A 12,947-nucleotide genomic window follows, 5' to 3' on the forward strand; every position below is an offset into this window, starting at 1 on the left:
GGGCTAGTGATGTTTCAAGTGGTAAGATTATGAGCTTTAATAAGTAAAATTATCCCAGCTACAATGACAGACAACAAATATTACATTTTATAGTATTACAACTAAAACCGTTTGACACCGCCACCGCAGTTTGTCCTTCGTGAGCCTTCGTAGACAAGATGGCGGCTGCCTGTCGTGGCGACAAGCGACCATGGAGATATAAACAGCTTTTTATAAGGTAAAAATAATAAAACAAGGTCTTTGTCTGCAATGATTAGACATGTTTTTTATTATTGTCATTAGTGATTATCTCAATTTCGGCTAAAAGAATTGACAAAATCCTACACACTGTGCCTTTAAATTATGAAAATGGTTCAACTGTGTTGCAAAATACAATATCAGTATTTTTTCTCTTCACAATAAACAGGTTTTAAGGACAAACCTTTAAATTAAACTAAAAAATTAATATTAAATCAAACAGTTTAGTCTTGAAATTTAAATGAAAAAGTTATTGCAGGTGACAGTTGTTGGAGGAATTTATTTAAGTAATAATTATTTTGATAAATAAGAAGTGATGGAATAAGGTTGCAGGAGAAGAGCTGGGCTAATATAAATATATTTCTACCAACTCCTTTAGAGCGTATGAAAACTGTATATTTGTAATGTTTATGTTCAATATAACTTATTAAAACAAATAATGTCACTGTTCATCAAGACGTTTCAGTTTAAAAATAGTAATATTGGAAACAAAACTAAACGGTTTTGTTAGAATGTTGTCTTTAACACATTTAAACATGCTGTGGAGAACAGTTTCAGTCAGATGTTTACAGATGTTTACATACAGTTGTTTGGTTTGAGCGTCCAACAAGCCGCTCGTAGAAGCTTGCTTCGCTTTTGCTACAACGTAGTAGTGCAAATCTTTACAAACAAAAGTCACCATGTCTGTAAGTTCTGCTGAGAATCAGCTGATGTTAGTGATTCCTTTTGTTTTTGCTCCACCTTGTTATCGAAAGCTAACGTTAGCACTGAAAGTCAACTGGATGTAAACATATGGCAAGCCAGGAGTGATTAAATATAAAAACATTTCAGACGTGCGCACAAGAAGCCACGGGGAAGAAATCAATCCCATGTCCTGTGAATCGATTTTCCCAAATTTAAATAAAATCGATCCAAGATCGATTAAATCAATTTTTGTGCCCAGCCCTCATAGAATTTTAAATCAAGATGAATTACCATATTTTTCGGACTATATGCCGCAACTTTTTTCCTGAACTTTGAACCATGCGGCTCATAGTCCGGTGCGGCTTATTCATAATTTTTTTTTCTTCAGCCACCAGGGGGCTCTTATGCTCCATTTGCTTCAACCACTCGCTTCAAAATAAGAAAGGGAAAAAAAAAGCGATCGCTTCCAGAGCAGACTGTTGACCAGGAAGCAGCGATTTAAAGATAGTCAATGGCCAAAAACTCATAAAAGGGGATAAAACAGACATTTTTCACGGTGGAATCTGACTGATAAAAACTTTGGAGCTTAATCCAGGACCAGTTTGTGGATAAACATCGAGTGAAGAGCTGCGGACCTTTTCCTCATTGCACTCCCCGGGGAAGGAATTCCATGCAGTGACGTATGCTGGAGTGGGAGGGCTTTCCCAGCACAGCTTCAGAGCCAGCATTACCCCGGGAGGACAACAGATACCGCTGTGTGACGCAGCTTTTCTCAGCTTGTTTAACTCCGACACTGAAGAGGACTTCGATGGTTTCAGTGCGCCGGAGGACGATGAATGAGACTTTTTGTTGGATCAGAAACTGTTAAAACTACCAAAATAAAGTCAGTTAAATGAACCGTATTCCTCCGAACTTTTAATTCCTAAAGGTTTGCTTTTTATGTTTTGATGTTGAATTCACTTTTTTTGATGACAATTTTGGGTGTACTGTTTTTTTTTATGTTGGGGGTGCGGCTTTTATGTTAATGTTCGCGGGTTGTTTTTTTTTAAAAATGGCGGGTGCGGCTTATAGTCCAAAAAATACAGTACTACAAATGTTGCAAAAGATTTGAAAAAAAAAAATGCAATAACGGAGTTTAAAAATGCACATGTTCTGTTATTACAACACTTTAATCACCACACCTGCAAGCTGGGGGCTTTTTTTAGGATGCAGTTTGAATTTTTTCTCTTTTCCCCACAATCCTTGGCAATATTTCACAAAAACCATTTGAAATTCACAGACAGCTACAGATTTGTTCCCACTTCTGTCCTTCGTAGAGAATATCTTGTTCCTCTTAAAAAGATAAATGAAAACGTTCGCTCTTCACGGTGCGATGAACGAGCTCACCTTGTAAACAACTCTTCTTCAGGTCAATGCGTTCCAGTAAAGGAATGAGGTAGGCTCCACTCTTCCCAGTGCCGTTCTTTGCTCTGGCCAGAATATCTCTCCCAGACAGGGCGATGGGAATGCTTTCCTCCTGCAATTAAAAAATAAAAATACACAACCTCATCTAACAGTTTCTAATATTTAACATCAAGGTTTTGTTTCTTCTGTTCTCTGGCTGTTCAGGGAGTTCCCATTTAATCCTCGGTGCAGAAACGCAAAGAGGCCAAAACTCAAATTTATTAGTTAATTCATAAAGTTTTATCAGTAAGGACTGTAAAAATAGTTTGTCCCAAAAGTAAGTTAAAACTTTACTTGTTTGGACAATTCTGCATGAAATTCAAGACGTCATGAGGAGATTTAGGACAAGTTTGATAATCAGTCAAACTTGTGTCCTGAAGTCTATAAATGTCTGAACTTAAATGTGTACCAGTTCAACTTCCAGATGAACCACTGCAGCACAGCTCAGCCTTGAACCCAGGATTTATACACAATTTTTAAAACTCATCTTTTTCAGACACCTTTTCTAATATTTGTCAACGTAAGACATGTTTTTACATCAAAATGTCTACATTTACTGTAAATCTTTCAGCAAAGTTTTTATCGGGATGCTTTAAAGATTATAAAAAGGCAAACTGGATTGTAAAGAACAAATAAAACACGAATACAATTTTTTTTCTTGATAAATTCTAAACTTACTAACAGTATTTAAAGTCTTCATAATAAAATGACGTTAAACCATGTTGCTATTTATAATTAAAATAGAAAAATATACTTTAAGGCTGGATGATGAAAAGGTTTCAAACTGAAACATAATATCTTTAAGTTTAAAACCAAGATATTGAAGCCTAAACCCTTAAAGTTTAGACTTGATACAGTAGATGAACAAAAAACTTTTATATCTTTTATGTTCCAAATTATTTTGCTTGTTTAAATTTTCAAAACAAACATTTGAAAAATACGGTAATAAAAGCGTAGATATGAGAATAAATTTGACCCATCATATTGAAATGAGGATTATTTCAGATTCCTGGATTTAAACGCTACATTTCGATACCTGGATCATTCTGATATTAGGGCTGTGTATTGGCAAGAATTTGGCGATACGATACATATCATAACTAGGCCTGTCGCGATAGTCAATAAATCAATTAATCGCACGATAACTTTTTTTGAGGTCGGTAAAAAAAAGGGGCCGATAAGTTTCATTTTCCTGCTTGTTTGTTTACTTCGTGTCTCTCCCTCTCTCTGCTCCGCTGCACAGGATGAGCTCCTGCAGCTGACCCCTCCCCTCCTGTTTTCTTAGTGTGGGAGGAGTCAACTCCCGCTTTAGCATGAGAGCTCGTTGCTAAACGAAACGTTTCAAAGCAGAACGCGGCTGCTGAAGTGTCGGGGCACTAAAGCCTGGATTTCGCTGCGGAGGGAGAGAGAGAGGGAGAGAGAGAGAGAGGGAGAGAGAGAGAGAGAGAGAGAGAGAGAGAGAGAGAGAGAGAGAAGAAGGGGTGGGGGCTGAAACTCGCCCAGACCCGCGACAAATTCGTCAAGACTTTACCTGTAGCTCCCAAAAATACCAGGAAACTTAAACGCGAGATCTGTGTTTTAACTAAACACCCAAAAAAACCCTGTAGCTGTCCCAGAAACTCATGAGGAAAACTCTGAACTGTCTGATTTCCTCCCGCAGCGCTCTGACTGTCCCCTCCTCACACACACACACACACGTTTGTTCTTCTATCCTCATGGGGACTTTGCATTGACTTTCATTCATTTACCAGTATTTTCTATTACCATTTGACCCTAAACCTAGCCTACACTTTACATGGGATGTGAACTGGGCTTATGTCCCCATAAGAAACAGTGGGTCCTCACCAGGCTGTGTAGTTTGCTTCATCTCTAAAGAGATGCTGCTRTTTAATATTGTTTATTTACTGTCTTAATTGTGTGTGGTGTTTAATTTACATTTTGTTGTTCTTTGTTTTATTTTATTTTTATTCAAGTGCATTTTTTGTTAGAGACTGAGAGTCCACTTTGTTAAACATTCTTTTAAAAATTAAAGTTTATTGATTTATTACACTTACATATTATGCTTTTATAATTATTAGTTGTAAAACGGTCACCAGGCAATATTATCGTTTTTCGCAATAAATTTGAGACAATTAATCGCCCAGCAAAATTTGTTATCGTGACAGGCCTAATCATAACAGAGGGGTCACAATACGATATATCCCGATATATTGAGATACTGTAAGCAAGGCGATATATTGCGATTTTTTTTGTCCAAAAATTATATTAGGGGTGTGCCGATACCAGTATCGGGTCCGATACCAGCATCAAGTACTCTTACTCGTAAAAGCCGGCTGATACTCTTAACCGATACCGCTTTTTGTCCCCTCCTGTGCTGTGCTGCACAAAGGGTAAACAACAATCCATACCAGGCGGGGGCGCCAATGCACTGACAAGTTATTTCCGACCGCACCCCCGAATAACAGAAGAACGATGACGGTAGAAGAAGAAGTAACGTCGGCAGTTTGGAGATATTTTAAGATCGACACGGAGGACACCTAACAAGCAGACTGTCTGCTGTGCTCTGCTAACTGTCAAGAGGAGGAGTGAAAGTTGGATGTTTTAACAGCAGCAATTTGATTCAACATTTGAGGACAAGACATGACAAAGAATTCAAAGAGTTTCTGCTGCTAGCAGTAGCCTTCATAAACAGCACTATGCTGCAGTTGTTGCAGTAACTTCAATGCTATTTTTTCTTTCTTGTAGAACAAACTAAGACATAAGCAGAATATGGAAGGAAGTTTGTTGTAAAAACTTTTTATTTTTCCCTGTGGTTCTTCTGAGATTTTGTTTTAGTTTTTCCATTTAAGTTTGAACTGAAATTTACTGCACTTTATTACTATTAGTCTTTTTTTTTAGTTTAAGACTGAAGCAGAGTAAACTTCTACAGATGTGCTGCTAAAATTTACGTTATAGTTTACATTTTAATTTAAATTTGGTAGTTGCATGTTGAGGAAAATGTATAAAAATAACTTATTTTGTTTTTTAATGTATGCAACAGCATTTGTTTTGCAGTATTTGTTTTGTTAATACATTCAGAGGGAGTGTGGCCTTATAAAAAGAGCCTGTTTGAAATAAAATAAATGGTTTCAAAAGTTATGGTGTGATATATATACCAACTTATCTACTTGTCAGAGTTTGCACTACCTTTTTATTGTCAAACATAATATTTACCCATCAATTTTTGCATGATAATTGCATTTCATTTTCATTCTGTTTAATATTCAACAAGTTGAACAGATAATCCACACAAACCCCTACTTGGTATCGGTATCTACCTAAACTGAAGTACTCGTACTTGTACTCAGTCTTGAAAAAACTGGTATTGGGACACCCCTAAATTATATTAAATAAAAACCTCTAACTGAAATTTAAAAAAAAAAGAAAAGCTAATGTTTACTTACAATGCTAATGCTACCCTTACTCTCTGGCGCTCAAGAGGTAGAGGAACCAAATGGCTGGCTCACTGCTGCCAACTAGTGGTCAGAGACTGAACTACAACTTAAAATGAACGGTTGGCAAGAAGGTTGACATTTTAAACCTTAATTAAAAATCGATACAGGGCTTTAGAATATCGATACAGTATCGGGAAATGAAATATCGCGATATTTCAGTGTATCGATATTTTCTTACACCCCTATCTGATATAAGTGGATTCACATATGACTTAATTTGTCTTGTTGGTTTACAATAATACAATAAGATTTGGTCTGAATTCTAATTTTATGTCATTTTAATGAGGAATTCTTGATGTCATAAAAGAGTAAACTTTAAATAGTAGGTGAATATTGAGATTTCCCAGCTGGAAAGAAAAACATTTCTAGCTCACAGGGAAAATCTCAAAATTTAAATTTTTGTTGCTACTGCTCAAAAAAGTGCTTCAAAAATTTGTTTTGTGATTATATTTTAGACAGTTCATTCAAATTAAACATTGATAAGGCATTTATTCATTATGTTTGAATAAAATGCACTTTGTGCAAACATTTTAATCAAAACACTATTTGCCTATTTCTCCTTATACCACTTTTAAACTTGATGTGACGGGTCACAAATACTAAAACTAAATGTCCTTAAGAGTGACAGGAACCCTGTGCACCACTTGAGCTGAACCAAACCCTTTTTGTTCTGCTAAACTAAACTCTTCAAAACTTATTTAATGCTTCAATTAGGCAGTTGATCCCAGATTATACCATCTGTGACCCATCGCATCGAAACGAGGATTAAGTCTAAAAGTGGTATATGGAGAAATAGGCAAACAGTTTTGATTTAGGGCTGCCACGATTAATCGACGACTAATTTAATAGATTAATCGTTTTCTTTTTTTGTTGTTCTTTACTTTGTTTTTCTCTCCAAACTGCTTTGACACCTTCCACTGCCACATCTACCTTTCTGTCCTTGACACACATGCACAGTAGTGGTAACTGGGGTAGGCCGTGGACGTCACAAGACATTATACAGACAGGCTCTGGTATCATGGCTACCTGACAACAGAGCTCAAAGTGTGGGATCATTTTAAGAGAATGAAAGAGAAACCTGTGTAATATCTGCAGAGCAGAACTTACCTTCCACAGCAATTATTTTAGTTAGCATATAGCTAAAATCTAACCATGGTTATATAATAACAGCTGCATTCTGACGTGATAAGCTGTATGTTTTATATTCAATTAATGTATGATCTGATTAGTCGACTAATTGACTAAATAATCGGTGATTAATCGATTATTTAAATAAACGTTTGTGGCAGCCCTATTTTGATTAAAACACTAGCAAAAAATTAATTTCTTCATAATATAACAAAAATGCCTCAGTGTTTCATTTGAATGAACTGTGTGAAATATAATCATAAAATTTTTTGAAGCATTTTTTTGAGCAGTAGCAACAAAAAAAAGAAAAAAGAAAAGAAAAAAATCCATCTAAATTTCACAAAGTTTGTTTCTTTCCAGCTGGTAAATGTCATTTAAATACTATGAGATTTCCTCTTCATAATGAACTTAAAAATTCCTCAATAAAATTACATAAAATTAGGATTCAGACCAAATAAAGTAGGGATGTTGACATGTCGTCAGCAGCTGCTGCCATTTTCTTCCCAAACTGCTGTGACCAGATTTTGCAAGGCTGCTCGGTGCGTTTGCTTGTAATTTCCTCCTGTTTCATTATTTCTACGAATTTCAACAAATTGTGCTGCCGTCAGGTAGTTAGCTACAGCCTCGTCTTTGAGTTTTTACTTTTTATTGATGCGTTTTGAAGAGGGCTGTGTATTGGCAAGTATTTGGCGATACGATACATATCATGACAGAGGGGTCATGATACGATATATCCCGATATATTGCGATACTATAAGCAAGGCGATATATTGCGATTTCTTTTGTCCAAAAGTTCTATTAAATAAAAACCTCTTACTGGGAAAAAATGAAAAATCAAAATTCATTGTCTCAGAAAATTCTAATATTACATAGACATACTTTTGATACATTTAGCCGTGTTCTGCTTTGTATGTGTTTTATTTTATTTGTTTCATATTTCATCCATGTTTTCAATTATTAGACTAAATTTACCAATAAATAGTTTGAAAACATATTTTTTGCTCAGAGGCTGAACTACAACATAAAAATGAACGGTTGGCAGAAAAGTTGACATTTTAAACCTTAATTAAAAATCGATACAGGGCTTTAGAATATCGATACAGTATCAGGAAATGAAATATCGCGATATTTCAGTGTATCAATATTTTCTTACACCCCTAGTTTTGAAGAGACAATTTTTTGAAAAGAGGATCAAAGTAAATCACCCGAGTTTTTCAAGTGACCCCTTAAAAAGATAAGCTGCCACGAAGAACATTATTTTATCTGCCCTTGTTCTAAATTTGATAATGATTTGAAACAATGGTTTTTTTATCCAGAACAGCGCTTGTTGCAAAGTGTTTAGACGCTTGTCTTCGTCACCTGACACATTTAACACGCTGTCATTGGTTGAGGAGCTTTGTTTACAAAACAGATGTCCACATGGTTTTTAAATTGTTTTAATTTCCTTACTTTCTAAGACACATTAAGTTGATTTGATGCTACAGTTTGCCTTGTAATGTTGTTTTATACCTTTTCTGCTACTTTTGAATTGGCTATTATTAAGTTTTATTAGTTTTTAGGATACAAGATGCTTCCTACAAAAGCAGAATGTGAATCTTTTCCTAAAATTTCATGGCGATATCTTGAACAGTAAGTTATAAGAAAAAATAGGAAACAGCAGGTGAAATGGTCACACATTGGTTCTGCTGTGAACTGCAGCAAGAAAACATGAGCTGATTTCACCTAAACAAACATCAATAACTTCCCTCAGACTTGAGATAATCACATGATTGTGGTGTTATTTTGTATGGTTTGTAATGTTATTTTGGAATCAGATTTAATATTAGTGTAGGATTAAAAATTTATCCACATCCCTAAATAATGTATCACTGTAACCAACAAGACAAATTAAGGCACATCTCTGGTTCTGTTTGATATCAGGATGATCCAGGTTTCAAAACATAGCTTTTAAAGCAGGAATCTGAAAATGTCAGATAATTTTGACCAAATTTGACTTAATCCTCATTTTGATGTGATGGGTCACATTTCAGGACACTTATTTTAAAGGTTTGGATTAGATATTTAAAGCAGCATGTTTTGATTAAGGGGAAGGAACTGGAGCACCAACCACCTTTTATTTTTATATTTAATTACTTATTTAAAAAGGTGTGTGTGTAAGTACCTGAATTGGAGATGGTTTTTCCCAGCCCATCTCAAAGATTCCCATGAGTAGCTCCCTCTTCAAGCAATAATCTTCAAATTCGTTGCCTTTAGTTGCAGTCACATCCTGCAATCACAGAAAACATTTTAAACTTGAAGAAACAGAAACTGTAAAAACAAGAATTGTTCAGTTAATTCATTCGTTACAAAAAGGCAAACATTTGGTACAAACCGAAGTTTTAATCCTCATGTCTTTTGGGGGCAATTTTAAATTTTTCTTCCAGTCATCTCCAGGTCTGCGAAGCACAAACGATTAATCAAACGAGGGAAGCAAAGACATAAAATGTTGAATATTTATTTTAAAAAAAACACACTTGATGACTGCGTTTGTTGGAGGTGCTGGCTGGGAACTCCCGTTGACTTTGCCTTTCATCTGGTTGAGCTGCGGGGGGCCTCCTCCACCTCCACCTGGGGCTCCAGCAGGTTTAACAGAACCCCTCAGCTGTCCGTTCTGGTTGGACAAGCCCAAAATCACTGGGTTCTCCGTCCTGGTGGTGCTCATGTCTGCTTATCTGTGTCAGCTCCGAACACAACGAAGCCTTAAGTCTCCAAACAGTGAACCCCTCTCTCTCAGCTGGAGATTTCCTCAAATAGTCAAAAAATTAAATTCTAAACCAGATTTAATGGGGATGTCAAGTGACAAGAAACAAATCGTCTTTTTCAGTTTTTCTAAGACTTGTGAGCATGGAAATTAAGCTAGGTTTTCGCAGTTTATTCAGGAATTTAGCACACCAGGAAGGCTTAGAGAGCTGTTCAATGTTGGCCAAATGTTCAGCTAGCTGGCCATCCTGTGAGTCCTAAAGCCTCCGTGTCCCTCCAAGTCTGTCCAAACCTGAAAAAAACAGAAAATAAGAGTTTGAGATTAAACAACCACACTGTAAAAAGTCAACTAATAACGTTTTCCTTATCAGTAGCAGCTACAGAAGGCCTAAAGTCAAAAGTTAGCCGACGCTGCGGTTAGCTAGCAAAATGCTAACTACCACTAGCTATCAGCTAACCACATTAGCATCTTAGACAAACTCAATCAGAACAAATCAACTTCGACTAAAGCTACGATTACGTTTTGTTGAGATGTTTCACCGTCAAACATGTGTTATTGTCCGTTTAATCCAATTTGCTAACCCCGACGGGGATAACCGTGCTAGTAGCTTTTATGCTAGCGCATGATGGAGCTGACGGCGCTGTTATCGTGTTCTCGTTGCTCAACGTCATTGTTAAAACAGGTTCTCAGATATGTCAGGTTGTTTCAAAGATTCAAATTCACCACGTTTTCCATACACCCCCCAGCTAACGACGAGGACAGCCCGCCGTTTGTTAGGATAAGCCCGGCCGATTAGCGACAGCGTCGGAGCTAGCTCGAACCGGCTAACGGAGCCGAAACTACGTTTGAGCGAAAAACAAAAGCAGCTTCGATCATAAAACAAACAAAACCCGTCAGATACAGAAACATAACGTATCCACGACTCGTCACGGCTCGGCTGAAGGCGAGTTTACCTTGAATTACAGAAATAAATTGGTTCCTTTTGCGGTGTTTCTACTGACGGTCTAACTGACTGCAGGAGAGTCGTATCAAACAAGGAGTCAAGATGTCTCCCAGCCGTATTTAACCCGCCCCCAGCCAGTAAAAATCACCTGATTCCAGTTCAAATCAACCATTTCAGCTCCAATAATGCCCGAACAATAACACACATTTAAACATCTCGGATTATTAAATATTATTAGTTCTGGTCCGTACACTTAATGTTTTGTAAACAGTGTTTGAAGTGGAAACGACATCAACATTTGACCTGTTCAAACATAAAAGAAAAACATTAACTCTGCTGATCTGATGAGGGAATTTAGCTTTAAACTGTTTTTTTTTTTTTATCAATTAGTTTGGGAAAGATAACATGTATCGAAGACCGACATTTGTGTAAAAGGTTATGAGATTTTGTATGGCAGGTCGGTGTATCATATAATCCATGCTGTTGTGTTTTATTTCAATGACAGGAAAATTCACATATATCAACTGCCCCATATACCTTTCAGGTGTTTTCAGCTGAAATCATTTAGGTAGTATTAAGGTAAAAATACTTAAAAGTTTATGTCCTGATGCATCTCAGTAATCCAGGTAAAAAATAAAATAAAAATTGTGTAGGTCTTCTGGACGGGTTCTTCTCTAATGAAACGTTTCGTCTCTCCTCCAAGAGACTTCTTCAGTCTGAGAGTTTCAGGCAAAATTCAGGCTTTTAAGCACTGCCTCCATGTGACTGATACTCACATCACATGACTATCGTTGACACCTAATTAACACCTATTGTTAACAGGGGGTGGAGTGATACTGGCGATAGCAGCATTGTAAGAGGGGGACAACTGAAAACGGAGGCCTCCACCTCTGTTTAATGATGGACGGTCTTTAAACAGAGACCGTCTGTTTAATGACCAAACAGGTCATTAAACAGAGGTGGAGACCTCCGTTTTCAGTTGTCCCCCTCCTACAGTGCGGCTATTGCCAGTATCACTCCACCCCCTGTTAACAATAGTATCAGTCACATGGAGGCAGTGCTTAAAAGCCTGAATTTTGCCTGAAACTCTCAGACTGAAGAAGTCTCTTGGAGAAGAGACGAAACGTTTCATTAAAGAAGAACCCGTCCAGAAGACCTAAATATTTTTTTAATTTAAAAATTTAGTAAACTTTTATTAATTTATGTCTCATACATGTCAACTTGTACAGATTGTCCGTAAATTATAAGGATTTTACGTCATTTTGCAGGTATACGGATGTATAGAGGAACCTTACGGATTTTTTCAAGTCTTCCAGATTTTTTCAAAACCTCATTTTCAAATTTATCGAACATGTCAGAGCCTGTAGGATGATTTAAAAAACAATAAATAAAATCAAATAGCCATCTATTTTCTGCCGCTAGAAATAAGTGAACTTTTTCCGCTCTCCTTTCCTCCTGCTTCGCAGCAGGCGCTGTCGTCTCATTTTGATACCAATATTATTTAAATAGAGTTTGTAAATGCTGACATACAATCAGTTACATTTCAGCATGGTATTTTGAGCAAAAACGTAAAGAAAACCGATGGGTTAATTGGCAGCTACTGCAGGGCTGCCTTATCAACAACTTTTATCCCATTAAAGAGGAATTAAAAGGTGTTATTTCTGTACTTACAGTGTACCATCTGTGTGTAAGAACAGAGATAACACCATGAAAGGCCCTTGATGACCTGGTGTTTTTAAAAACTTTCTAACTTTGATCACTTGTGTGGAGAACCTTCCTGCCATCTGTTTTGTACCAAAGCAGCGAAGCCTACTTCCACCTCGTGACCACAGATACAGTATGTGTACCATCCTTTCTGCTTATAGTTTTACTGCAGAAACAGTTTCTGCATCATTTGAAACTACAAGAACAAGTTCATGGCTGTGTTTTTGTCCTAAATATAACAGTGAGAGACAATTCAGCACTCACACTATTGTTTCCCTGTATTATTATTATTATTATTATTATTATATATTTTTTATTATTCAGAGAGCTATTTGCAGTTTAACTACTTCTGCGTATTTTGTGCTTTTTTTAGCCATTCTTACATCAAAACGTTCAGTTCATTCAGCAGATCAATGATATTATTTACAGCGGGTAAAATAAGTATTGAACACGTCACCATTTTTCTCAGTAAATATATTACTAGAGGTGCTAATGACATGAAATTTTCACCAGATGTCGGTAACAACCAAAGTGATCCATATATACAAAAAATGTCCAGAAATGAAGTTATTTG

General features: G+C 36.6%; 1 protein-coding gene across 3 annotated transcripts in view; it reads right to left on the reverse strand.

The window, feature by feature from the left end:
• ddx6 (DEAD (Asp-Glu-Ala-Asp) box helicase 6) overlaps positions 1–10,783 on the reverse strand; it is a 23,365-nt gene extending 12,582 nt beyond the window's left edge. Inside the window, exons 1-6 of one of the 3 annotated variants that reach the window (XM_014015871.1) lie at positions 10,680–10,783; positions 9,918–10,017; positions 9,500–9,770; positions 9,358–9,421; positions 9,148–9,252; positions 2,308–2,437 (exon numbers count right to left, since the gene is read on the reverse strand). In XM_014015871.1, coding sequence (XP_013871325.1) covers positions 2,308–2,437; positions 9,148–9,252; positions 9,358–9,421; positions 9,500–9,687 — 487 coding nt within the window. In that variant the 5' untranslated portion in view covers positions 9,688–9,770; positions 9,918–10,017; positions 10,680–10,783. The remainder of the gene's footprint in view (positions 1–2,307; positions 2,438–9,147; positions 9,253–9,357; positions 9,422–9,499; positions 9,771–9,917; positions 10,018–10,679) is intronic. The other 2 variants (XM_014015874.1, XM_014015873.1) reach the window with 2 other exon arrangements.
• Positions 10,784–12,947: the final 2,164 nt, after the last annotated feature.

Source organism: Austrofundulus limnaeus, unplaced genomic scaffold (assembly GCF_001266775.1).
Source record: "Austrofundulus limnaeus strain Quisiro unplaced genomic scaffold, Austrofundulus_limnaeus-1.0 Scaffold136, whole genome shotgun sequence".
Classification (NCBI taxonomy): Eukaryota; Metazoa; Chordata; class Actinopteri; order Cyprinodontiformes; family Rivulidae; genus Austrofundulus; species Austrofundulus limnaeus.